Genomic DNA, 27,011 nt, shown 5'->3' with positions numbered 1-27,011 from the left:
AAATTAATTCAACAATATATTTTTATAACTAATAAATAAATTATATAATTCTGTCAAAATTTACTAGTATAAAAAATTCACCAACTGCTTATTGTCTAGTTCTGACTAATATACATTTATCAATATTGCAAATATCAAATGTAGTTTCATTTACGAATTTGTATGTACATACTTTTACAGATATCTACATTATAATGCAATTTATACAATACTATTCCATAACACCCACTTATTTTAAATAACAATTTTTCATCAGGTATGTATCACATATATAAACGTATAAAAATTATAAATTAGTCGAAATATAATTCCCAACATACATATATTAAAAAATAAAAATGTTTACTTATCACAAAATATAAAATCTTGGCTTCCCGAATACACCTTTCGTATCGTAAATTGAACACTTGGCATACAAACTGATTCTTACTTTTCAACCAATTTGATCTTCATAAACTTCAACTGTTTCAAAAGTTTATGATGTAGGTAACTTCTTTGGTTGTTTTATTAATATGTGTAAACAACAAACACATTTCCATTAACAAAAATCAATTATCATCCATTCAGCTTTGATTAAAACGAATATATTCTCTTATCAGTAGTGTTTGTCTTTTTGAGCACCTCAGCAAGATGTTTCCTTGTCTCGAAACCAAATTTATCTATTGGTATTCGAGACATAGCCGCTATTCTGTAAATCAATGAAAGGTTGAAATACCGGTTGTATGCCTAATTACTTAATATGCTTATGACGTCTTTTTACCTGTCACCAGATACGTTGCACAAAAATTTCCAATAAGACGGTCGTAAAAGTTGAGGCTCGACAATCGCTACATGAAAGAGCAGCGCTGTACTAACGCAATACAAAAATATTACAAAGCCCTTTACTTCAGGTACTATTTCCTTTTCCACAAGATCATTCCATAATAACTAAAATGAAATTAATATAATAAGAAGTAAAATTCTGTATAGGCAATACAAGTATCAGATATATGAATTACAAAATTGTTTGTAGGAAATACCTGTAATGCTTTCCACATAAAGTATAAAGCTACGGTATTATTACTGTAAGACATAAATGTCAGACCAGCTATAAATCCAGCAGGAATTGCATAGTAGGAAGAATCTTTTTGTAAAAATTGCCTCAATGAACAAGACACTAGCTGAAATAGAAACTGTTAAAATAGTATGCAAGGACCTAACGAATTTAAAATATACAATATAATAGTACCCTATAAAGTCCTGCAAAACCTCCTAGGAATACAGCCAAATTGTAGGTATTCTTCTTGAAAATGATAGATTTCATTAACTGTGGCTTCCTAAGTAATTGTTTAATTCGTAACACCAAATTAAGTACCAACTGAACACCTACACCATAACTAAAAAGCTTCATAGCACCCTGGAAATAAATATATCATTAATGTACATTTACAATAAATAAATAATGTACATTATTTATTTATTCACATCTGTACCGTTAATATGTAATGAGCACAACTATAAGGATGTGGACAAGACACATGTTTTCCTTGATTTTTTATAGCTTCTATAATCCTTTTATAAGTTCCAAGTGACTTCATCAATATATTATCTTCACATCTTTCAGTACTTGTAGCATGCTTTTTTTTTGAACCTTTATTGTCATGTTCATTAGTAGAAGATGGTAATGTGTTAGGTTGGAAGCAATTTTCTTTAAAGTATTCAATCTCCTCATGTTTTCCAATAACTCTAATAAAGAGTTGAAATACATTTTGAACTATTAGTAATTTCAAAATTATAAGAACAGTTCAAGATTAGCCTAAGTACCTAAGTATTTTATATATGGCATCTTGTTTATCTGTTTTGGATCGAAGAAAATAAAGTAACAGTGCCATGCTCACAGCAAAAATGTATGTTTCACCCTTTGGAATGGAAGTGTAGTATCCTCTGGATTGCCCCATCCTAAACAGTGTCTCTGATGCCTGATAAAAAAAAAATGTAATAATTAATATATTATTAAAGTAATGTACATTTCCCTTATGACATGACAAGGAATTACGGTGCTAAAATTGATCTACTCACAATGTTGGATACATATAAACATAAGAGAGTACGACGAGATGGTCTCTCAATAAGTATAGCTGTCAAAGAAGATAGAAAGGATGGGAGAAACGATACAGTCAGAAGATGGAAGCCTCCCAGTAATCGTCTGAAATATATAGTTCTCAAGTAAACACAGAAACTCATCGTAATAAAAAAGTATGTTCTTTAAATAAAAACTATAAAGCAATTGTGATATTGAAAGTATCAGTTTTTAATTCAGAGATTGGGGAAGTTTTTGATGCTGTAAGACAAGATTTTATCCAGAAAACATATTTGTAAGTTCTGTAAATAAAATTAAAATTGATTTTAACACACCTTAGGTTACAAATAAACATGGGATACGAAAAGGAACTCCATGAGAGAAAGGCTGTAGATTGTAGGATACCTGCCATCGTTCTCCCGACATCTTTTTTAGACGGTATTTTTCCTTTCATTAAAAACGTAACCTAAAAGACACAAAGAAAACAAAATAAAAAAATATCGAAGAAAACAGAAATCATACGACATCCCTCGAATAGATAGAAAAACTTCTCCTTTCGATGCCCAATTCGCGTATCGGAACGCTGCGAGTCATTTTAAAATCGAAGATTGCCGGATAGTCAACTGACAAACAAAAGCGAATCTGTCAATAAAGAGTTGTCAATATTCAAGGTGAAATTTTATTTGCCAGCGCCATTATAAATCGCTGTACGACCAATAGTAAAGATTGCGACATCACTAAATAACATAAATATGCATTGTTTTTCTCTCATGTCGTAAGATATGAAATTAAACGTAACTTAGGAGAAAGAGAAGAAAGTTATTTTCTAGTATTTTTACGAACTGAGAACTGTCTATGCGCTCGCGTTTATGAGATCATTTTCATACTTGTAGAACATGTAAAAATTGCAACATAGTCTCTATGGAAGAAAATAGAAATCAACAAACATACTAAGTAGACGGTGGTGTAGAGCCTGAGACTTTCTTGAAGGGTATGCAGCCCGAGACCGGCTGCTGCACTGGTACAACTGTCCGTCCAAGGATGAGTGAAATCCTTGCAGGACGAGTCGATGAATTTGCTTAGTCGCGAAGGCATTCTTCAAGAATCGACAAACGGCTTTTATTCGGGTCAGTCTTCCCGCCCTAGGAATGTCAGCGTTCCTGTGATCGTCGCATACACTACCAAACTAATGAGTGACACTTCTTCTATCACTGTTTATTATCGTTCGTTTGATGCTGCGGAAGACTTTGTTGATATCATTTTTCTAGCCGTAACTGGACCTCGACGCGGAAATTGCGCAATATGAAGCGATTCGGACGGCGAATCGATCGATGAGGTTGTGTTTAATCCTCGAAGATATCGGATAAGGATGAGATAAAAGTAGTTCTGCTCTTCAATTTCGGCTTTACGAGACTGCGAGTACAGATAAAAGAAATTTACGATGGAGAGAAGAGACGAGACATGTTTGCTCCTCGAGTGATCATCAGTGACTGAAACGGACGTCGCGCCGCGGCAGTAGTGATGCCTGGGACAATTCCCGCTTGCGCATGCACAAATGCACAACAAAAAAGACGTAGTGCTGTAGTTATAAGAAAAGATATGAGGTTCCAATTTATTAGGTAAAAGAATTCATGCATACTATTAAAAATTCATGAATACTAAAGCAATAAAAAACTGTAGAGCATATAGGGTAGGAAATATATAGGGTGTCCTAAAAATGTTGTACACCTTGAAATGGGTGGTTCGGGAGGTGATTTGAAACAACTTTTTCCTTAGCGAAAATGTTGTCCGAGGCTTCGTTGAGGAGATATTAACGGAAAACACTGACCAATCAGAGCGCGAGTATGCCAGTGGGCCGCCCGCGGTAGGCGTGGGCTACGCGCTAGGCAATCGGCCTCCGCCGGTATACTCGCGCTCTGATTGGTCAGTGTTTTCCGTTAATATCTCCTCAACGAAGCCTCGGACAACATTTTCGCTAAGGAAAAAGTTGTTTCAAATCACCTCCCGAACCACCCCTTTCAACGACTTCCAACATTTTTGGAACACCCTGTATATCAACTATAAACATCAAGCTTTTTACTAACACCAACTTTACGTAATACATTTGCAAATTACTAAACCTGATATTACCTAATACTATATTTCTACTTTTCTTTAGGGCGATTACGAGCGCCAGTTTTACGAACTTGACGCTGAGAACGGTGCGTATGCGCGAGTAAGAACCATACTGCGCGACGGTATAAAAAGCACTGGTCTCAACTTGAACTTGTAGAACAAGTAATTATACGATTACGTGTTTTTATCTGCTCAAAGTAATTTTCTTACAACGTGATTGCAACACTTTCACAATAAGACTTCAATATTTCAAGACAATATCGTTACCACGTTTCTAAAATATTGACAATATAATAATAAAAATTCTAATGCACCAGGGATCTGCTATGTCGATACCAATTATAGGTGCATCGAAGTACACTCTATAAGAAACAGTAACTTTCTAATTGCGTTTATAGTGTACCGTTATCGCGAACCCACTCCATACAGGAGTGCTGTAGTTATGTGTTTCCTTTCCAATTTACCTTATGAAGTACTATGCAAATTTTATGTTAATCTTTTTCATTCATGTATTTAAACTATTCTTCAGATTGATAATAATACGCATAAATGTAAGATATAATGACTTAAGCATACATGCTTGTCAGTACACTCCAAAGTTCAGTGGAATAGTAATCTCACAGGCAGGGGTCAGTCAATTGTTATTTAATTATGGACGAAATATAGTCGTACGTAAACAGCACGAGTGGATTTAAATAGAAATTTACGACAAACGTTAATTATTTATTAAACACATTAATGTGGCACTTGTATAATTTCTATTACTCACAATCAGACCATTCTCGAGAACAAAAGATGTGTTCGTTTCTTTTGACCCATATATTTCTCATCGAAGTGCCTTTAGTGATAGGTAACCCGTCGTCCGCACGAGCATTTCGTCATGTCCGCTCAGGCGTCAATTCTAATAGAGCTGTAATAATTGTGTATATCTTGATAATTAAACGTTAATAGCAGTTACCGTTTTTACACCAGAACATTCAAAAATACACCATTGAAATGTAACTCTGAACACAGCTTTTGTACCGTTCATTATAGCTTGCAAAATACATACAGCTTTCTTTCTTTATTACATCATCTCTAATTTTCCCGCACTATTGTCGTCTACAATTGTGGCGCCAAACGAGCATACGTGTAACTTCGTTCCCAACGAAATGTTTACAATCGAATTGTGAAAGATAAACGAACAAACGATCATTATCGTCGTCGTAATATATCGTGACAATAGCAATTATTTTGTTTTTAAGACACACTATGTACTTTCTTTGTATCGTCATTTTATTTTTGTAGGTGTAGTTTAGATTTCGTTTCATTATACCATTTATTATTATTTTACATGACGTACTACATTTTATTCGTAATGTTTTTAGTTAAACCATTGCGATGTCGGAACCTGGATTATCTTTCGACGAGGAAGTGCTTTCACCAGACGTTTTCGATGATGTAGACATGACAAATAACCCCGAAAATTCCGATGATTGTAAGATATGTAACATATAGAATATTTCTTATGCAGTTCTTTACATTTTTTACACGACTGTGTTTGATTTCACGAAGCACGCTCGATGTCCATTGATGCTAACGAACCGGAACCTTCAGATGGTGTATTTGAATGGAAAGGCATGAGCATGGACGAGATTCGAAAAGGCTTGGGTATATATGATTGCCAAGAACTTTCTCCCATAGTTCCTTCTATATCTCATACAGTATTAATATTGGTGAGAATTAAATTTAAACTACAATTTTCTGTTTAAAAGCTACATTTTCATTTGTGAATTTTCTGATATTAGTTACCATTACCTGCTCGTGGAACACCAAAACCTTATCCTGCACATCAAGTGGATAAATGGTGCCAGGGTTATGTACGAATGCCACATTCCAAACATAATGTATATCCAATAGATCAGGCATGTAGTATTTATACTTATACATTTCCTAAGTACTATCCATATTTAATTTGGGTCTTATTATAGAATAAAACTCCTCGTTGCCGAAATAGATGGGAAATAATACAGGAATCACTACTTAGGAATTTTGTTTCAACTCAACAACTAGAAAGTGCAATACTTTCTTATAATCACATATATGCACAACGCTGGGACTTTGCAGCACTGCATCATTTCTTTTCCGAGGTAGTGTTTACAATTGTGTATATCTTATTTGGAACATACCCATTGAATATTCTGACCATATAATTTTAAACTACAGGTAGCTGATGAAGAAGAAACAAATATTTTCTTTGCTGTACTATTGCCAAAAATGATTCAACTTGCTTTACAACTTCCTGTTTTGGTAACTGGTCCTGTGCCTCTTTTGAAACATCACACTAATGCAGCAATCAGTCTTAGCCAATTACAAATAGCCTCTTTACTGGCTAATGCATTTTTCTGCACATTTCCAAGACGTAATTCGACTAAGCCGCAGTCTGAATATGGAACATACCCACAGATCAATTTCAATAGGTATTTCATTAAATGATACTTAAGGCTTTGTTCTAACTATATATTTTGAATACTTTATGAATACATTTATATAGGTTGTTTTCAGCATATAAAGAGGAAAAGTGGAACAGGTGCGAGTCAGTAATGGAAAAAATGAAATGTATAGTACATTATTTCAGAAGGGTGACATCTACAGGTGCGTTATGATTCACCTTAGACGCATAAGTAACGAACGAATGTATCGCGTTTACTCGATTCAATTTTATTAAAGAAAAGAGGAATTTGAACTGTACCATAATTTTTCCATAGAGTAGCCCCAGAGGGTGTAGTAACAATTCAACGACGTTATATACCTAAGTCAGATTGTCCGAAATGGGGCGAACAAGTACAAAAACTTCCACCGTTACACATTACAAGCAAAGGAACGATAGAAACAGAAGGAGCTGGACTCCTGCAAGTGGATTTCGCTAATAAGTAATGAACGTTATTGAGATCGTTACTAAATAAAATTAATTTAAATTTATATTCGTTATAAATTAAAAACGTTTTTAGATACGTAGGTGGCGGTGTTCTCGGCTTAGGATGCGTACAAGAGGAGATAAGATTTGTAATCTGTCCAGAATTAATGGTAACGATGCTTGTTACGGAAGAATTAGATGATACGGAAGCGCTAATTGTTAGTGGCGTCGAGAGATATAGTACATACAAAGGTTATAGTAACACTTTTAAATGGTTGGGTGACTATGTTGACGAAACACCTCGGGATAGCAGTGGACGACGACTGACATCTGTTGTTGCAATCGATGCTCTTTATTTTAAGCACCCGCAATCACAATTCAGTATAAATAACATAACGAGAGAACTTAATAAGGTATTGGTTGTAACATTCATATGCAGATTATGGTGACAGTCGATTAATTATATACTTGATAAAATCTTATTTTACTAGGCATATGTCGGATTCGTTGGATGTGAAAGTAATAGGAACAATCTCCCTGCTATAGCAACCGGAAATTGGGGATGCGGAGCATTTCGCGGAAATTCAAAATTAAAAGTATTATTGCAGCTAATGGCTGCGGCTGTAACAGGTCGAAGTATGGTTTATTTTACTTTCGGAGATACAAACTTACGAGATGATATCGCCGAAATGTATTCGCATTTTGTAGCACACGAGACAAACATAGGTATCGATAAACGCGAAAACTTAATTAAAATATTCCGAACATACGCAGAAATTCACGATATCATCTTTTTTTCAGCCCATATATTTTCTTTATTGATACAGTACCAAGAATTCGCTCCAACCGGGGATTTGGATTTTTATCATTTTTTACATAATCGAAGTAAAATAAAACCTCTGTCGCAGTATTTAAATAAAAATCAGCAAACAAAGATTTCCGTGGTGAAAGAAGATATTTTTAAAACAAGTAAAAGCGTTAATATCAACGACAAGCAGTCTTTTCACTTTAATTTTAAACGACAACAAACGGAAGAAGAAAGAATTCAAGAATGGTTAGCTAATTATGACGAAGATATTGTAAATAAGGAGAAAACGGAATCCGTAAAGGAGGAGTACGTCGAAGTTAAAAATATTCTGGGAAAAGAACAAATTGAAAACAGCGATAGCATAGATGAAAAAGCGGATCAAGATCAAGATAAAGTTGATACAGAGAAGAAAAGAAAGCCATCTTTATGGAAAATTTCAGAAGACACGGGAAAAACTAAAATGATTCACAAACAGCGACTATCTGGTCTCGAAGTATTAGATACAAACCAAGAGCTTTCTCATCAGGCAAGTAACAATTGCGATATATTACCAAACGACGAGGGTCAACCAACATCTACCGAATCGAATCACACATGTAAATTTATTCAAATTTTAAACGAAACATCTACGGTATCCTGCAAACGCAATTCATCGACTAAAAAAATTGGACAGACAACAATTACAGATTTTTTCCATTAAACATCGCGAAGATACTGAAATATTTAGGACTAAACGTTTCTTTCAAAGATCGTTTAACATAAGATTTTCTTATCACACGTATTTTGTATATAGGAAACTACTAGCAAATTAAAAAGTTATTGTAAATAAATTTGCAAATATACTGACATCTGTTATTGCAATCGATGCTCTTTATTTTAAGCACCCGCAATCACAATTCAGTATAATTAATATAACGAAAGAACTTAATAAGGTATTGGTTGTACCATTCATATGCAGATTATGGTGACATCTTCAATTGGAATCTGATCGACGATCAATGTAATTACAAGATAATAAATCGCAAAACTGTTTTCGTTTCTTTCTGTATTTGTTCTTAGGTTATCAAAGTATCGATCGAGTAAAAATACATCCCCCCTATATGTATAAATAAATTCGTTTGGTACTATTTAAAATAAAAATCCCCGAATTATCGTTTTAAATAGATACTCTTTCAACGGATTCGAAAAGTGAAGAATCTCGCGACCATTGATGTCACGTGATATTTATCGACGTATCGCGTCGGCCGTGGAGGGTCGAAATTCGACCGTCGAATACGAAGATGGCTACTACCACTGAAATATTAAATACTCTCACAGAAATAGTAATTTTCCGAAAGAAAATGTAGAATTTCCTGGGTTGCGACGCGTTCCAGGTAATAGCCGATCTGTTATCAGCGAGTCTGTCGTGTGTTCGCGCGTTTCTTGTACGCGAAATATCGTGGGCGGTTACGGAGAGTCGTTTTATATTCGACCACCCTAGCTTGACATTTTGACAGGCGACAGACGTAAATATTGAGCCGAGCGTTCGATGAACGTCACTGTCACCGATTGAAAGTGAAAAAATTATCGTGACACGCGCGCGAAAAATTGATTGGTCGTGTTCGATGAATCGTGAAACAATGTTTTCCATTCGTCTGACGCCACTATGTGCCATTTTCACCTGTTATATGTTCTTCGATATGTTAACATTTCGAATGACAGCACAATAAGCTATAACGGATCGAACGATTACTGTTTTAACGTTCACTGATTTTTTTGTGCGGTTTTCTTTTCACGGTTTCCATATTTGTCTTTTTTCGAATATACTTGCCGTACAACAGTACACGATACCGAGTATTTGATCATTTTTAATATTATCGCCGTGGTAACGTATATTCGCGTTACTTTGTCTTCGCACAACGCTCTAAAATATTCTTTTATGATTTATTGGTTTTTTGGTATTCCTTAATAATTGAAAGACCAATGACGATTGATCTCGTTTGCACAAAATTTGTATGATATGACTACTACGAATATTAACAAATTATATATATATATGTATATGTATCATAATGTCACAGATGATTCCATGTTACTTCAACTTACACGAAATTAAAGTTTCTATTGTTATCAGTTTTATACTTTATATTGTATTTCTGTTATTTCATTAATTTTTTGCTAGGGTATAATAAAGATTTGTTACGTGTCTTCTTACAAGATGCTTTACATTGTTAGACTGTATCTTATAAAACCACCAATGAATTGAGAGTGTAGGTTTCATTCTGTGAAACATATAAAATGTAACAATTATAATCTGTGTAATATCCATCCTAAAATGGATAATGTAAGTTTCAACTGTACTAGAACCATATGTTTTATTTAATGGAACCTTAATCTTTATTTAATAGCATCATGTATAATTTCTATTTTGTATTTTTTTAGCAAATTATAAGTATGAACATAATGCGTAAGTTACGAGGGAGTACCAGCGTCGGAGGAATGGGTTCTAGCAGTGCCGGCAGTATAGATGATTGCGTGGGAGCTACAAATCCTCAGCATACCGCATTGGGTCTCATGCACCTTAAGAAACTTTTTTCTGAGTATACCCATCCTCTGCATCCCCTCTCAGATGCTGAGCGCGATGATAAGCTATATAATATGTTGCCATTATTTTGCAAAGTAAGTTCTCATGCTTTAAAGGTATCAGCAGATGTGTACATATTTAACATATATATAACAAGTAATAAAACTAATACAATTTTTAGGTATTTGGGTCTAGTCCAGCAGGTGATATGAGCGAGAAGTTTTGGGACATTCTGGCATTTACACAACAAGTGTCTAGATTAATGGTGTCTGAAATTAGGAGAAGGGCAAGCAATCAAAGTACTGAAACAGCAAGTTGTGCCATTGTAAAATTTTTAGAAATTGAAAACAGCGAGGAGTCGAGCAATGGTTGGATGCTACTATCCGCGCTGAATTTACTTGCAGCAGGCGATACTTCTCTAATACAGGTACGGCTGACATAAATACGCTGCTTTTGTTGTTAATATTAATACTAATACGATTTGTATACTTTATCAGGCCATGACTACCGCTTCTGTCCCGTCGACATTGGTAAAATGTTTGTATTTATTTTTCGATTTGCCTGAAATGATCGAGGACGAAGCCGATATTACAGATACGAATAGCGAATTTACTCCAAAGCAACGTAGAATACTGTTACAGAAAATATTTGTTCAAGTAAATATTTGTTTCTTGATTGTCTTAAATATACCTTAATATGTCGGTAAACTTCCTAATCGCACAATTGATCTACCATTAATTCACAGTTGTTGGTGAGATTATGTAGTCATCCGTATCCAGCGGAAGAGCTCGCCCGTAAAGATGACCTTACGTTATTATTCTCAGCAATAACTAGTTGGTGTCCTCACTACAATGTGATGTGGCGTAAAAGCGCGGCAGAAGTATTAATGACTCTATCTCGACATGGACTTACCCAGAATGTAGTGAGCTACATCCACAGTAAGTTTCTCTTTGTATTTATGATAGTTACGGCAGTTTTTCGTATAATTTGATTTTGTGTTAAATAATATCATTTAAATTATAGATAAAGGATGTATAGCACTTTGTGTTGATAATATGCAACGTGTACCTGAGCTGGCACCATTGGAAGTAGTAGAAATGTTCGTCACGGTATTTTGTTTTTTAAAAGATTCCAGTGAAGTATCGCAAACGCTTCTGGACGATTTTCGCGCTTGTCAAGGATATATGTTTCTATCGGAATTTTTATTGAAGTAAGAGTTGGAAATGATTTGCTAACTTGGATACAGTTATTTATTCCGTATTTTATAAATATGTATATTTTACAGGCACGCTCCATCGAGATTAGAACAAGATAGTAGAGCGGAAGCACAGGATGCCATTCGGAATTTAGTTCTTATGCTGGCATCTTTAACGATGTGTGGTCATACAGAATTGAAGCCAAGTCAAGCTAGCATGGGATCTTTATTTCAGATGCTTGGCTTTACTTTACCTCAACCAAGTAACAGAGGTATAATAATTTAATCATGCAAAAATTATCTTAGACTGTAATCTTCTACTAAGAAAATTCTACTTTAAAGTATTGCTGTTATTACAGGAGGAAGTGTTCGAAATATCCAAGCGTTCCAAGTACTACAATCCGTATTTGTAAAGTCTAATTCACCACTTTTATGTTGTACTATCCTCGATGCAATATCTAGCGTATATCACAGTGATAATGCCAATTATTTTATACTCGAGGGACAGTACACATTGTCCGAATTCGCAGAAAAGATCCACTTAAAAAATCGAGAAATACAAGAAAAGTTCTTTCAGTTGCTAGAATTCATAGTGTTTCAACTTAATTTCGTGCCTTGCAAGGAACTTATATCTTTGTCTATACTATTAAAAACGAATAATTCGACTAGCTGCAGTATCTTGTGCATGGAAACACTCCTCAATATACTCAGGTAATATACCAAGTACATCCCGGTTAAATTTTCTCTATTGGTTTCTAACCGGTTGTCTTCTTTTAGACATAACAATATATTTAAAGATGTGTACAGAGAAGTAGGTATGTTAGAAGTGTTTGTTACGTGTCTTCACCGTTACGCAACTTTACTTAAGGATAAGCAAGCTGCGCATGATCAAGGATTAGGTGGGGATTCATTATTTTTATGTTTTCCGTGAAAATTCGAAGTGATCGAATATTTTTTTTTCTTTTAGAATACAAAATATGCCCAGAAGATGAACGATTGGGTGCCTTAGTAATGGAAGCTCTGACGACATTATTAGCAGGCAATGTTCAAAATGCTAATGTCTTCAGGGAGTGCGGCGGAGCGCGTTGCGCTCATAATCTCGTGCCCTACACAGACTGTCGATATCAAGCGCTTGGCATTGTTAGAGAATTAATACTTAGTGCAGGGGGAGACGATGATATGGCTACATTACTAGGTGTCATGCATTCAGCACCTTCCCATGCCTTAGTCTTAAAGACGCATATATTAAAAGTTTGTTTCCGGATACTAATAGCAATCATTAAAATTTTTAATGATACTACAAATATTATAAAATATTGTGATTTTTTAGTCTTTGTTGGCTTGCTTGAGGGAGTCGCACCGAACCAGAACTGTCTTTCGGAAAGTGGGAGGTTTTGTTTACGTGATGTCCGTTTTAGTATCTTTGGAAGGTCAATTGGGTACGCAAAGATCCGATGGTATAGAACCTTGCAACGACGTAATAAAACGAACACCACAGGAAGAGACACAGTTGCTGACACTCTTACACGTCGTATTTCACACAATAAGTACAGCTATGAGATTCGAACCAGCGAACGCGAAATTTTTCCATCACGAGGTGAATTTTTGATTATTATTGTTAATTCAAATTTGTAAATCAAACTTGTAAATTTATAGTAACCCGTTAAAATGTAATGATCGTTGTATAGATATGCCAATCGAGTTTGTGTGACACTCTACGACTTCTTGGGTGTTTCTCGACACAAACGAAACTTAAGGAAATAGATTTAATACCAACCACGAACTACCACAACATGTTATTGTTGCTATTTACTGGGAGTGTATTAGAACCCATATTCCCAGACATCATGCCAAAGACGCTCGCGTATGCATGTTTATTGCTACGTCTTCTCTACGATGTAGCGCTCGACTCTTTCGATAAGCCAAATTTGGCAGGCTTAGGAATGAGGTCGCCGAGTCATAAACAAAATAGCGTCGAGGTAAATTTGCAATTCACATTTTAGAACGTACGTTGACTTGCGCTATATCGTATATTTATTTTTAGCAACAAAAATCTTTTGATTCTCCGGGTAGCGGTAAGAGAACTGTCATAAACTCTTTAAATCTGAGTCCTCCTACTCCCGAGCCAATAGTGGTACACCCTGGCATAGTTGTCGGAATGTTACACTTGCTTCCATCAGTTTCGGAACCATCCAATATACAAATGGCTCTAGCTTTGCAATTGTACATAGCGGAAATCATTAAAAGTTTGGTGCGCTCGGAAAGAAATCAACAAATAATGTGCGAAGCTGGGATGGCTGGTGAATTGCTATCGATGGGGAGAATTGCATTGCAAGATGAAACGCATCCCCTTCATCAGCCGTTACAATATATTATAGAAAGACTCGCGGCACAATCTTTAGAACCACGTGACCTTAGGTAAGATGTAAAATAATTTTATCGCAGAACCACTCATTATACAGGATGAGACACTTGGAACTTGTATATAACACATGCATACCTAATTACAGAGAATTTTTACGCTTGGGTGATCCATTATGTTGTATATCACTCGATGACATTGAACCAAATAAACCTAGAGGCGGACCTGTCCCGCTGACTCGCATTAAAACTTTAGTGTCAATGACAACACCGAAAGATTTTCGCGCCCATGGGTCTTGTACTTTACCACCTTTCGTAGAACTTGATATGAGTGCAGAAGGATTTGCATGTTTATATTTACCCAGCGTCGCACCACAAAGTACAACTCCGCCTACGGTAGTGGCTGCTGACAGTAGCGTACTCGGTGGAATTGGTTCAGGTAAATGTAAACTCGCTAAATGTAAGCATACTACGATGTATATACATTCTACAAATGTAATTATACAAACATTTTCTAGGCGATAGATTGTTTCCTCCGCAAACTGGACTAACCTATAGTACATGGATATGCGTTGATAAATTTAGCGATTCTAGAACTGATCCTCACTGTGTAAGATTATTAACCTTAGTGCGTACTCCACAATCAGCGAGAGATTTGATCTGTCTAACTGCGGTTCTCAGTGCTCGAGATAAAGCTATTATCGTATCAACGCAGGAAACGCAGATGCCGCAAAGTAAGCTCTATCAACGTGTACAATGTATACATATCAATTAAAATTCGTATAGTTGAAATTCAAAATGATTATTCGTTTAGATGTAGGCGAATGGGAACCAGAAGGAACCGGTGAATGTGGTGCAAGGGTCTGGTGTCCCGACTTACTCCACGAAGGACAATGGCATCACATAGCTATAGTATTAAACCGCGCTGTATTAAAAAATTCAAGCTTCTCGTTATATCTGGATGGTCAACACATTCACAGTCAGAAGCTTCACTATATTACGCAAGTTCCTGGAGGAGGAGCAGCGAATTTGACGGTAGCTTCGCCAGTATACGGGTACATAGGTACGCCTCCTTGTTGGCGACGCTACTCTAGATTGGCATGGAAGCAGGGACCGTGTCACTTGGTAGAAGAAGTGTTTAATTCGCAAAGTATAGCGACACTGTTTAAATTAGGCCCACATTATATGGGTAGCCTACAAGCTCCACAGTTATTAGGTATTTGTCTTAATTCTGAACGAATTCGTATGATCGCAATCACAAGTATCACTCGGATACAAACACAGTTCTTTCTTAAATTTCAGTTCAAGAACCTTTGATGCCTCTCGTTGCGGAAGAGAAAGTTGTATTTGGATTAAATGCCAAAGCGATGTCTCAATTAACGCTAGCTAAAATTAGGAAAGTTTATAGCCGCGCTGATAATAAGTCAATTGCTAAACAAGTATGCACGATTTTTTGTATTATTTATGTAAACCAATATTCATGTGTTATTAATCGAATCGTATCGCTTTCGAACAGCTTGGTATGTCATCACACGAAAATGCCACGCCTATTAGGGTCCTTCACAATTCAGCAGGACATCTTAGCGGACCAGCAAGAGCACTAGGAGGGGTAGTTGTTGGTTATCTCGGTGTTCGTGTTTTTAGTCCTCGACCAGTAGCCACAATGATCGACAATGTGGGTGGTTGTTCGGTGTTATTAGGTAATTTTGCGATAGTAATTCTTTTATGAACGTATCGAAAAACTAGTCCAAGAGTAATTTCAATTCATAATTTACTTTCATTTCTATAGGTCTAATAGCCATGGCGCAAGATGTAGAATCTCTATACGCTGCGGTTAAGGCATTAGTTTGCGTCGTGAGATCCAATCAGGCGGCCCAGCAGGAAATGGATCGTCGAAGAGGATATCAGACATTAGCAATGTTACTACGAAGGAAATGTCCTCTTTTAAATAGTCACATACTCCATCTTACGTTCAGTCTTGTCGGTACAGTGGACAGCGGCAGAGAAACTAGCGCGATACCTAACGTCACAGCATTTCAGGATCTTCTGTGCGATTTGCAAGTACGATTGCTTTGTATCGTTAACAAGTTTTTTAGCTTAGAAATAAACATTATAAGAAAAGAGTTTCAAATTGTTTCTAGGTCTGGCATGAAGCACCGGGAGAACTATTAAGATCGCTATTGGAACATTTGTACGAATTAATTGCAGAATCAAGCGAGAAAAGAACAAACTTACGGTTAATGAGGGATTTGCAATTAGTGCATAAATTGTTGCACATTTTAAGCGATGTAAAACAAAGTACCACGAGGCAAATTCTACTCGCCTTACTCAGTATCCTACTAAGTCAACCGAGACAAGCTGATTTACTATGGTAATTTGTTGCATCTTTACGTATTGAAATCATTAATATTAATATTAATCCTTTCTCGTAGGTTTGGTCAGTTTATCGTAGCTACGTTGCCTCAAAGTTCGGAGAAGCATTTAATTCTTCGAGAAAGCGAAGGAAACAAGGAAGGGGAGGGGGAACACATACTTTTACGAAACCGTTGTTTACAACTTTTGCATTCTTTGTTGTTTAATGGTCCCAAGCCAAATATAAAGTAAGAAGTCCTCTAACGTAGTGTTACCGTGGAGAAAAACGGAAAGCAAATGTGCGATCGTTTATTTAAATTTAATAATATTTTTCAGTATGTGCGAGGAATTATCTAAAGTGTTAGGCTTAGATTGGATATTACTGTTTCTTCAATCTGGGCTTCATAGTACAACAGTGATATGGGGGTTGCGAATTTTAGTGGCTGTTTGTTCCGTTCAACCGATATTACAGAAGTTTAAAGAAGGAACCAGCAACGGTAGCTGGCTGCGTCACACGGATCACAATAAAATGGCGCTAGCTCTTGGTATTCGCCTGAAAAAATTAAATTCGTAGGTTAAGTAGTACATAACTATTTTCTATTTTTAAATTCTTCTTAGGTTGTCACCAGCAAATGTCAGGTGGGGAAAGCAAGCCATCCGGTCTTCACGTACCAGGATTTCAACATTTGGGATGGTTATTACCGCAGCACGTAGACCTTGTTCCAGAGTTATACTTTCTTTTTATCGCTCTTATGATGGGACAACCCGTGAAATTATTGCCTACAGATTCGAAAGTCATTTTAAAAGTTCAGTATTCCAAGAACATTTTCACTCCCTATTCTACTCTAATAATGGTTGAACTAAACGTAAATGTAACAAGCGTCCTGTGTTTTATAATAATAGCTCGATTTGGATAACGTGTGGAACTTCCTGTTCGGCGTTCCGGCGAACCATACTTTGTCATCATTTGCGAGTAGAATTAATCTTTGCCCCGAAGCCGTGGTTACCCTGTTAGCTATGGTGCGAACAATGCTGAATAATTACTCGGTCAAGTAAGCGTTTACAATCAAAACAAAGTCAAACTCGTATGTTCTCTAAAAAATTTCGTTAACTCGCTCATTTTTTATTTAACAGTCCTGAGTCCCTGCCAGATTGGTTAAGCGATTATCCAGTGACAATAATACAGTTCCTGTTCTTCCTTTATCATAATTTTACGGACTTCATGCAAGTGTTTATGTCTGCGGAAGTGTTGGGCGCATTAGCTGGTACTCTGTTCCCGAAACCTACAAGTTCCAGCCAAGATAGCAGCGGAGCTAGTACTCCAGCAGACGAGGTTAATTTTACACATCGACCACGAGTATTTTTTCCATTGACTGTAAAATCAATATTAGTTAACATTATAAGTTTTCGTTATTTTAGCAAGAACCGGTATTGGTGAGATCTCCATCAAAGGATGTCGGCTTGACGAATCATCCAGCGAAAAAGTTTGTTATGGACTTTTTACGAGTAATCGTGGTAGATTCCCTTTCTTTGCCAGTCACTGCGAAATCTCCGCCAGCTATCGACCTGGTATTGGAAGCATGGCCAGAACACGCTTCTACTGGACAGCAAACGCGCTATCAGACGGAGATTCTGTCTATTCTAATGGAGCATCTACTAGCCGCAGATGTTTTAATTGGAGAACAAGCGGCGTTACCTGTAGTCCCTGGAGGCTCGGTCAATAATATAACTAACAACGTGTGTTACGTCGCAGCCAGAATAGTAGATAAATTGTGGCAAGGCGCATTGACAAAAGACCCACACGAGGTGTTCGATTTCATTGTCAAATTAATTGGACAAGCAAAACGACGGCCTGGTGTCGTTAGTATGGAAGGTCTTCACCACTGTCTGAACAGAACGATACTATTTTTGCTGTCACGACCAACGGATTCGATAGCCGATCAAATGGCTGTATTAGAAGCACTACATAAGCTCACAACTCATAGGTAACATTGACCTTTCCTAATATTTTCATTGAGTTTTACTATAAGATATCGTTTCGCAGGTTGTTAGTCTTTGGTGCTGGTAACCACGAATTGGAATTCATCAGTTGTTTAACTTACTGTTTACTACAACTAACAACCGACGTCAAAGTTACGCTCGATACAAACATGAGAACAATGTGGCACCTTAATCCACAAGTCGAAGCCAGTGACGATAGGCTTACGTCTCATCAAGGTCATAATTTGATGGCCGTCGCTGCGACAAGAGTTTGGGAAGAGTTATACGTATGCAAGAAACCTGCCATAGAGGAAGTTTTTAAAATCACACTTCCAGCGCCTGTAGGTAACGAACGCGCCCCTGAGTTATCGCTAGTGAGGGATCAAATGCATGAAGCTGCGACCAGGCTTTGGTTGAATTACGTTGTCATGGAAAGGAAAGCTTCGTACAGGGTTCCTTGGGAACTTCACAATCAAATACAATCGAAAATTCAAAAAGTAACGGGTGGTTTGACGAGATTAGCAAGTCGAACGAAAGTCCGTAAAGAGGAATCTGTGCGTGTCAGGCTGAGATTACATCAGAACACAGTAGCACAGTGGACAGAGCAACACATTGCACTGGTCCGCGAGCTTGCCGCAGGAAAGCGGTTGCAGTATATACAGACTAATCAACATACTCAGCGATACGTGTATCAAGAATGGTTGCAAACCGAAACAGAGTTGACGAGAGAACGCGGTTTGTGGGGACCACCGACACCCACCAGGCTTGATAAATGGATGCTAGATATGACCGAGGGTCCGTGTAGGATGAGAAAAAAGATGATGAAAAACGAGCTTTTTTATATACATTACCCGTACCGACCTGAATTGGAACATCCTGATAACAAACAACTGAAGTACAAGGTAGCAACAAGCACCGACAGTAAGGAATATTATCTGAAACAACTCGGTAATTCATCCGGCATGTTCGAACGGGAACGAGATCCTGTTATCGACGACACTCCATTAAACGTCAACGAAAGTTCCACGGAAAGCGAACCTCCAATGGTACCCTGTACGCTGGAACGTCACGCAAGCGAGCCAGACGAAGCACCAGAGGACAACGAGCAAGAAGAAGAAAATAATCAGACCGTCCCAGACAATCAAACTTTGATACGGCTGTTAGAGGAACACGAGAAGATAAGTCACATGTTCAGATGTGCCAGAATTCAAGGTTTAGACACGACCGAAGGTTTGCTCTTATTTGGAAAAGAACACTTTTACGTGATTGACGGATTCACGCTGCTAAAGTCCAGAGAGATAAGGGATATTGAGAGTTTACCCGAGGCTTACGAACCAATATTGCCATCCCCTGGGTCTCCTAGAAGATCTAGAGCGATGAGACAATGCTCGAAATTTAATTACGAAGATATCAGAGAGGTACACAAAAGAAGATATCTATTACAACCGATGGCATTAGAGGTATTCAGCGGAGACGGTAGAAATTATTTGTTAGCGTTTCCGCGTAAAGTGAGAAACAAAGTTTATCAGAGATTTATGACTTTCGCAACGGCGATCGCTGACAGCGCGCAACAGTCTGTGGCCGGCCAGAAGAGAACAGCGAACGTAGAACAGGCTACAGGTCTTTTATCGAACCTGATAGGCGAGACTTCGGTTACCCAACGATGGGTGGTGGGTATTTAAAATAACAATGAATTTTCTAGTCTATATATTCAATTACGATTAATGAAAATGTCCGTTTTTCAGAGAGGCGAGATATCCAATTTTCAATACTTGATGCATCTCAACACTTTAGCTGGTCGTAGTTACAATGACTTGATGCAGTACCCGATATTTCCTTGGATTTTGGCCGACTACGATAGCGAAGAGTTGGATCTCACTGATCCAGCAACGTTCAGAGACTTTGGTAAACCTATGGGCGCGCAGAGCCCGGAACGACTGTTGCAGTTCAAAAAAAGGTACTTAGGTATTAACCTCGTACAGGATACTAAATGAATGACTTAATCTTTTATATTTACGTTCAATTCAGATACAAAGAATGGGATGATCCGCATGGGGAAACACCTCCTTACCACTACGGAACACATTACTCTTCAGCGATGATTGTATGTTCTTACTTGGTGAGAATGGAGCCGTTCACGCAACATTTTCTTAGATTACAGGTTCGTAAAGGCAAATTCGTTATCAATTTAAATTGCGTTGCTGGGTATACTGATAGAGAACCCTTGGAATTATCATTTAGGGTGGACATTTTGATCTGGCGGACAGAATGTTCAATAGTATAAAGGAAGCTTGGCTTTCCGCTTCTAAACATAATATGGCCGATGTGAAGGAGCTCATACCGGAGTTCTTTTACCTTCCAGAATTTCTCGTCAACTCGAATCACTTTGACTTAGGTGACTACCCTGCGCTCGTGTTCTACCGAGTCGTTAATAGAACAATCACGATTAACGCTACAAATTATTCCTTCAGGTTCTAAACAGAGTGGTGTACAATTGGGAGACATTGTACTTCCACCATGGGCAAAGCAGGATCCACGAGAATTCATACGCGCGCATCGACTCGCTTTGGAATGCGATTACGTCTCGCAACACCTTCACCAATGGATCGACTTGATATTCGGTTGCAAACAAAACGGTCCAGCTGCGGTTGAAGCTGTCAATGTATTTCACCATTTGTTCTACGAAGGCAACGTGGACATTTACAAGTACGTTTTCCTTGATATTTATTTCTTAAGAATATACTAGTAATTTATCTTTCGTCAATCTAAACGCGGTATCCTTCTTCTAGTATCGATGATCCCTTGAAAAAAAATGCGACCATCGGGTTCATTAACAATTTTGGGCAAATACCGAAACAATTGTTTAAAAAACCACACCCGGCTAAGAAAATGACACAAAGGACCAGTGTTATCGACCCTGGGCCAATCACTCCCGGCTTAAGCATAACCACGTCTGACAAATTGTTCTTCCATAATCTTGATAACTTGAAACCATCGCTTCAGCCTATCAAAGGTTCGTTACTTGTATTTCGGGCTTCACCTTAGTGTTTTCTAACGTTGAGTATTCATCTTTTTCAGAATTAAAGGGTCCCGTCGGACAGATACTGCACATAGACAAAGCAGTATTGGCCGTTGAACAAAATAAAACGCTGATTCCGCCTACGTATAACAAGTACGTCGCATGGGGTTTCGCGGATCACTCCCTCAGAATAGGAAACTACGATAGCGACAAAGCGATATTCGTCTGCGAGGCTATGATGCAAAACAGCGGAGAGATAGTTGCTTGCGTTTGCCCGTCTTCCAAACTGATAGTAACCGCTGGCACAAGCTCCGTAAGTTGTCGTTTGAATTTCATGTTTACAGAACAGCTTTTACAGGTAACACCGTTTTCAACAGGTTGTGACGGTTTGGGAGTACACCAAGAGGCAACTGTCTATCAAACAATGTCTGTACGGTCACACCGACGCCGTCACGTGTTTGTCATCGAGTCCAGCGTACAACGTGATAGTATCAGGATCTCGAGATGGAACGGCAATTATATGGGATCTATCTCGATGCTTGTTCGTTCGCCAACTCAGAGGACACGCGGGACCAGTGGCCGCAGTAGCTATAAACGAATTGACGGTGTGCCTAAACTGTCGAATACAATTTCTTCATTTCTTGCAATTTGCTCTATAATTATTTCTTACAGGGAGACATAGCTACCTGCGCGGCAACATGGCTGCACGTGTGGAGCATCAATGGCGAAGAATTGGCGAGCGTTAATACATGCGTTGGCCGAGCTGATAGGATGCAACAAATCTTATGCGTTGCTTTCAGTCAAACTCACGAATGGGATTCGCAGAACGTTATCATGACGGGATCGACTGACGGCGTAGCTCGAGTAAGAATGTTTCTGTGCGTCTTAACGTTACAAGGGAACGTTTCCTTATTGGTTAAGAGAAATTGTTGTATGGTTTCTAGATGTGGTCGATGGATTACGTGCAAGTGCCTGCAGAAGAAGAGAAACCAGAAGAAGCCGCAACCGCGAAGGAGAAAAACCCGAAGTCGAGTAGAAGTGAAAGTCAGAATGAAACTACAAAGAAACGGGTACACGAACTAGTTAAACAGATGAGCATTTCTGCCGAGGGATCAGGTAAAAATAACCTCAAAAATAGTATCGATATGATCGTATATGTTTTTTTTAATCGTTCATAGTTTTAGCTATGCTTGCGAAAAGCGGATCAGAGAGCAGTCTCTCCGAACCTGAGAATTCTAAAGAAGCATCCAGATTACACGAAGAGAAAGAAGAATGCTCGGATAACGAGTCGAGCAACGGTTCCACCAGCAAACCATCACCGCAGAATAATAACACGTCGACTGTTGTACTTAGAAGAAAAAGTCGAGGAAATCCCATGTTTCGTAAAAGCGAGGGTGGAGGACGCGCAGATAGCGAGGGTACACAGACAAGGTAACACGACGACTTCAACATCTTTTGAATATTTGCAGTCATCGTTTTTTAGTATTCGACCATGGTATAATAGGTAGAAAATATTTTTACAGCGAGTCAGCCAGCATTGTCGGAGACTCTGAAGGAGCATTACGGGCTAGTAAAAGCGACACGAGCTTAACGGACAGCTTCGTCATGGTCACCGAAGCTGACACCAAACCTAAAAGAATCAATCCACAAAATATCTTAAGAGACGGTTTCAAGTGGCAACGGCAATTAGTGTTTAGAAGTAAATTAACGATGCACACCGCGTATGACCGGAAGGATAACACGGAACCAGCGTCTATAACAGCTCTCGCTGTGTCAAGGTAAACAATTTATTATGAAGGATGAGAAATAGAATTAGCCCTCGCATAACTTTCGTAATTCGAGCATAGCGTTTTTAATTAATCTGCAGAGATCACAGAACGGTGTATGTAGGAGATACGAGGGGGAGGGTCTTTTCATGGAGCGTGTGCGAGCAACCAGGACGCACGGTTGCCGATCACTGGCTCAAAGACGAAGGAGCAGATTGTTGCGTTGGCTGCGGGGTTAGATTTAATCTTTACGAGAGAAGACATCACTGTCGCAACTGTGGACAAGTATTCTGTTCAAAGTAAGTTCTTAAAGTTACTATTTGATGCATACAATTACGCGTGTTATTAATGCGAGGTTATCTTTTTCCATACAGATGCAGCCGATTCGAGTCGAAAATATCGAGACTCGGGATTTTAAAGCCTGTTAGAGTTTGTCAAGGTTGTTATTCGTCATTACGCTCTCAACATTCTGCTGAGAGCAGCGCTTAATATAGCAGTATAGTACAGTCTCGTGTAAGTAACCGGTTCGAGAGTGGGTACAGCTTGAATGTACATACATAATCACGGGTACCTCATTTACGTCTTTACTCGTATTCTCGTGAGAAAAAAAAAATGATGAAGCGCGCCTTCATATCTCACTTTCGTATCTTGCATAAGACTTGCATTTCTACTAGCGAGGCAGGAGAACTGATCGCTGCATTTCAATCTTTCGTGCAATCGTTGTCTTCAATTTTCTCAGTTACGCGAACTGGAACTATTATTTTACTTGTTCCTCTACTTTTCTTTTATATATTTTCTGACTATAAATAATATAATTTTCGTTTACTATAATTCCAATAAACTAGGATATTTCCTACGAATGATCGGCCTGCTTCGCTTCATCGACAGGTTTATACTCGATGAATTTTTGAAGACGATATTCGGACAATTTATGCGACATAGGGAATGCACACATTACAAGATGCAAATATGTTCTTCATTTTTTTACTATCCCTGAATCTCGATCCTTTTTCTGATACTTTTTTACATCGTGTGTGTGTTTGTACTTTACGATGCCTGAGCATAATATGTACAGTCGCCTTCTGTTGTACATTTGACGTAAACTTTGGGCTCTCTTTTATTTATTTACTTTATATTTTAACCAAAACAGATCATTGTCAGAACCTCTATAAACACAATAATGTATAGCGGACTTTATTTAACAAACTTATTCTGTGATTATTTTTTCCTACTTTTAATTAAACGAACATATACGATCAATAAATTTCAAACGTGATCATTGATAATTATTTATATAATGAATATATATACATATATATATATATAATAGTATAACATTCCGTACATGTAAGTATAATGTTATACTATTTAGGCGACTAATTTCCCTGTCAGAACGCTTACATTGTTTGTCGTATCTGACTGTATTAGATAATTATTGTTAATATTTATTTTAAATTATAGTAAAATAGTATACAAGATGTCAATATTGTTAATGGAAAAATATAAGATTTAATATTTATCAGATTTACCAAAAAAAAAAAAAATTATATATCTATACCGTGTATTACTCCTACTGCTACACTTTTGTATTACGTTTTAACCGTAATTGCTACTCCATAAAACGTTATTTCTTTATTTTTACGATAATGTTCTGTACATAACGCAGTGATAATACCCGGTGTGATCGGTTTTAAGGATCGTCGATGGTGTATAACTTACCATCGCGTATCACGAAAAGGCAGGTCTTTTATTTTTCCATTTCATAGAATTGAGAAACGTTTATTGGCTTGGAAAGCTAAGAATACATGTATTACGATTCGATAAAAAAAAAAAACAAGCAAACAAGACACACAGTTTGAAGTTCACCGTTTGTGACCGCTGCCTCAACAGGTGTAACACTCGTAACTTTATAATAGACAATACCTTCAATGACATAAAAGTGTTATTAACTGTAAGTCGGTTAAATGAAACCATAGACTCTAAAACCAGCAGTAAATAATTAAATATATTCTAAACAATGTGGTAAATGTGGAATACGCTCGTTTGTTCACAATGTTCATATTATATATCGTGACCGTATCTGTAAAATTAATCGTGGAAACAGAGGTAAATTACAACAACAACAACAACAACAACAACAACAAAAACCGTGTTCTTGTATAAGAATTTTATAGAGTTTTGAAAAAGAATCACCGTACGTTACGTACTTTTCGTTGGGCAATTGAGTTTATCTAACAGCTAGGAAGAATACCTGAACTCCGACTAAACGTGCAACAGAATTTGTATAAATGCAAAGATCGCGGTATTAAATTACAAAAAAAAAGAGAAAAAAAAAAGAGAAATGTCTCCCTGTACGAATAACAAATTCTACCATTTGTATTCTATCGATACACTTCCATTTTTCTAAAGGCACAAATTTTATAAAGACCGAGGGATAACGCGACGACTAACAAACTGAGAACGAGTGAAATGCAAACGATGAAAAATGTCGTTTCAACGTGGTATTACAATGTTTACTAGTGCCGAGCTGTTCGCTAGTGAAATTCATTAAGAGCACAATGTTTAACGAGCATTCTTTCAGGAAGGATGCGTTTGATACGAGGGTCAAAACGTGTAGGTAATGCTGGGAATTTGGACGAATTTCAAACACTTGAAAAGTCTCTTAATTATGCAGATGCATGAAGAAGAATTTACCACGTATCTTATGCTAATATGTGTGTCATTATTACATGCCAGTTCTAATAAAACATTGCCAATTATCCTTACTTTTGTACTCCTACATATATACAGACAAAACAAAGCTTATACTTAGTTCTGCGTTGGAATTGGAAGGCTTGCAGATAACAGTAATCAACCAATGATTGAAATTCATTTCCCGGAGGGTTTCTTGTTAATTCCCTTCACTATAAGCCAAAGTGATTTACAAAGACAACTTAAATGAGAGCAGGATGAATCTAACTACTTACAAATGTATTATTTTACTAGGAATTATTACCATGTAGATAATATAATTAGAACAAAGAAATGAAATGCAGAAGCAAGTATAATTTCTAGTCAGATGCATTGGGTACCCATTAATCTTAATTTGGCAAGCAAAATTTTGTTTTTATGATTTTTAACAGTATTATTTGTATTCGTATTTCAATGCGTTGGCGTTTATGTACCACATGTATTATAAAATAGATCTTTATATAAAATTTATCGTGTATTTTATTACATTTTATTACGATCAAGGGAGCGATGGTTGGTTTTATAATGTATTCGAAATTGAACAATGATTGTACTACGTAATGTCTAAATAGGAACGATTAAAAGGCAAACTTGCATAATACGTATTTATACATCGTGTTACCCATAAATATTATAAGTTTAATAACATCATGTACGAATACATATTACGTAATGTAAAATTAATTTCATAATGCAATTCGACAATATTGCTTTGCTCTTGTGTCCGTACAATAATATAATTTTACGATACGATTTAACTTGTTCCGGTTCCTTTAATTCTGTTATCATCAGTTATCATACTAACTCGAATCGCAAATGCGTTGTCTAACATCTGTATAGCTATAACGATTATATAACTATAACGATTATATAACTTTACAAGAGACTGTCAGAAAAAAAGAATCGTTTCGTCAGAATGCATAAGATTGTATTTTCTCAAACATTAGGGAAGAAAACAAGCTGCTAGTAATTTTACAATGTCATGTGTTAGAGTATACGTAATTACGACACAATGATGAGGCGTACGTGCGTATAATTCGTATACGTAAAAACGTATAATTCGACCTCAGATTGTATATACATAGAAGTGTACAAAAAAAAAAGCATAAAACGTATTAATCACGTGAAAATGTATGATAAGTAGAATTTAGAAAACCATACATGTGG

At 37.1% G+C, this 27,011-nt stretch overlaps 3 protein-coding genes across 7 annotated transcripts; 2 read left to right on the top strand and 1 right to left on the bottom strand.

Moving 5' to 3' along the window:
- Positions 1-3: 3 nt before the first annotated feature.
- On the bottom strand, positions 4-3,612 carry LOC128888832 (transmembrane protein 135-like). Of its 2 annotated transcripts, XM_054145989.1 has the most exons (10): positions 3,500-3,612; positions 3,011-3,294; positions 2,395-2,525; positions 2,059-2,185; positions 1,804-1,958; positions 1,473-1,725; positions 1,229-1,396; positions 1,020-1,160; positions 761-927; positions 4-688 (listed from the first exon to the last, which is right to left on the bottom strand). In XM_054145989.1, exons 2-10 carry the CDS (start codon positions 3,152-3,154, stop codon positions 574-576), a joined length of 1,401 nt encoding a protein of 466 aa, XP_054001964.1. In that variant the 5' UTR covers positions 3,155-3,294; positions 3,500-3,612; the 3' UTR covers positions 4-573. The 2 variants fall into 2 exon arrangements, with proteins under 2 accessions (XP_054001964.1, XP_054001963.1); XM_054145988.1 differs by having other exon boundaries at positions 3,011-3,567.
- A 1,537-nt stretch (positions 3,613-5,149) lies between these two features.
- LOC128888829 (poly(ADP-ribose) glycohydrolase-like) lies at positions 5,150-8,918 on the top strand. Of its 2 annotated transcripts, none has more exons than XM_054145984.1 (11): positions 5,150-5,172; positions 5,542-5,651; positions 5,729-5,889; positions 5,962-6,078; positions 6,145-6,303; positions 6,380-6,633; positions 6,708-6,808; positions 6,927-7,086; positions 7,165-7,483; positions 7,562-7,796; positions 7,872-8,918. In XM_054145984.1, exons 2-11 carry the CDS (start codon positions 5,555-5,557, stop codon positions 8,576-8,578), a joined length of 2,310 nt encoding a protein of 769 aa, XP_054001959.1. In that variant the 5' UTR covers positions 5,150-5,172; positions 5,542-5,554; the 3' UTR covers positions 8,579-8,918. The 2 variants fall into 2 exon arrangements, with proteins under 2 accessions (XP_054001959.1, XP_054001958.1); XM_054145983.1 differs by lacking the exon at positions 5,150-5,172 and adding an exon at positions 5,286-5,457.
- An 84-nt stretch (positions 8,919-9,002) lies between these two features.
- On the top strand, positions 9,003-26,311 carry LOC128888828 (WD repeat and FYVE domain-containing protein 3). Of its 3 annotated transcripts, none has more exons than XM_054145981.1 (41): positions 9,062-9,251; positions 10,093-10,201; positions 10,300-10,536; positions 10,623-10,868; positions 10,939-11,097; positions 11,187-11,379; positions 11,465-11,651; positions 11,727-11,908; positions 11,996-12,347; positions 12,414-12,535; positions 12,604-12,887; positions 12,967-13,233; positions 13,325-13,615; positions 13,681-14,054; positions 14,147-14,436; positions 14,516-14,731; positions 14,812-15,213; positions 15,300-15,436; positions 15,514-15,697; positions 15,787-16,058; positions 16,139-16,368; positions 16,430-16,597; positions 16,686-16,894; positions 16,968-17,155; positions 17,253-17,401; positions 17,484-17,682; positions 17,769-18,334; positions 18,394-19,999; positions 20,075-20,286; positions 20,358-20,490; positions 20,571-20,724; positions 20,801-21,035; positions 21,119-21,342; positions 21,408-21,661; positions 21,726-21,953; positions 22,021-22,212; positions 22,293-22,464; positions 22,533-22,779; positions 22,872-23,126; positions 23,216-23,413; positions 23,489-26,311. In XM_054145981.1, the coding sequence occupies exons 2-41, from the start codon at positions 10,193-10,195 to the stop codon at positions 23,601-23,603; spliced, it is 10,338 nt and encodes a 3,445-aa protein (XP_054001956.1). In that variant the 5' UTR covers positions 9,062-9,251; positions 10,093-10,192; the 3' UTR covers positions 23,604-26,311. The 3 variants fall into 3 exon arrangements, with proteins under 3 accessions (XP_054001957.1, XP_054001956.1, XP_054001954.1); XM_054145979.1 differs by having other exon boundaries at positions 22,527-22,779; XM_054145982.1 differs by lacking the exon at positions 10,093-10,201 and having other exon boundaries at positions 9,003-9,251; positions 22,527-22,779.
- Positions 26,312-27,011: the final 700 nt, after the last annotated feature.

The sequence above is a fragment of the Hylaeus anthracinus genome, unplaced genomic scaffold (genome assembly GCF_026225885.1).
Source record: "Hylaeus anthracinus isolate JK02 unplaced genomic scaffold, UHH_iyHylAnth1.0_haploid 11994, whole genome shotgun sequence".
Taxonomy (NCBI): Eukaryota; Metazoa; Arthropoda; class Insecta; order Hymenoptera; family Colletidae; genus Hylaeus; species Hylaeus anthracinus.
The sequence above is the reverse complement of the archived record's forward strand: the minus strand, read 5'-3'. Positions and strand labels throughout refer to the sequence as shown.

Excerpts from the sequence above, each read along its gene's own strand:
- LOC128888829 (XM_054145984.1), top strand. The coding sequence starts at position 5,555 with ATGTCGGAACCTGGATTATCTTTCGACGAGGAAGTGCTTTCACCAGAC. Across the intron at positions 6,809-6,926 it reads CAGAAGGGTGACATCTACAG|CCCCAGAGGGTGTAGTAACA; the intron begins GTGCGTTATGAT and ends TCCATAGAGTAG. Across the intron at positions 7,087-7,164 it reads CAAGTGGATTTCGCTAATAA|ATACGTAGGTGGCGGTGTTC; the intron begins GTAATGAACGTT and ends AAACGTTTTTAG.
- LOC128888828 (XM_054145979.1), top strand. Across the intron at positions 12,888-12,966 it reads TAAAGACGCATATATTAAAA|TCTTTGTTGGCTTGCTTGAG; the intron begins GTTTGTTTCCGG and ends GTGATTTTTTAG. Across the intron at positions 21,036-21,118 it reads GGCAACGTGGACATTTACAA|TATCGATGATCCCTTGAAAA; the intron begins GTACGTTTTCCT and ends TCCTTCTTCTAG.
- LOC128888832 (XM_054145989.1), bottom strand. The coding sequence starts at position 3,154 with ATGCCTTCGCGACTAAGCAAATTCATCGACTCGTCCTGCAAGGATTTC. Across the intron at positions 928-1,019 it reads TTATGTGGAAAGCATTACAG|TTATTATGGAATGATCTTGT; the intron begins GTATTTCCTACA and ends ATTTCATTTTAG. Across the intron at positions 689-760 it reads TGCAACGTATCTGGTGACAG|AATAGCGGCTATGTCTCGAA; the intron begins GTAAAAAGACGT and ends ATTGATTTACAG.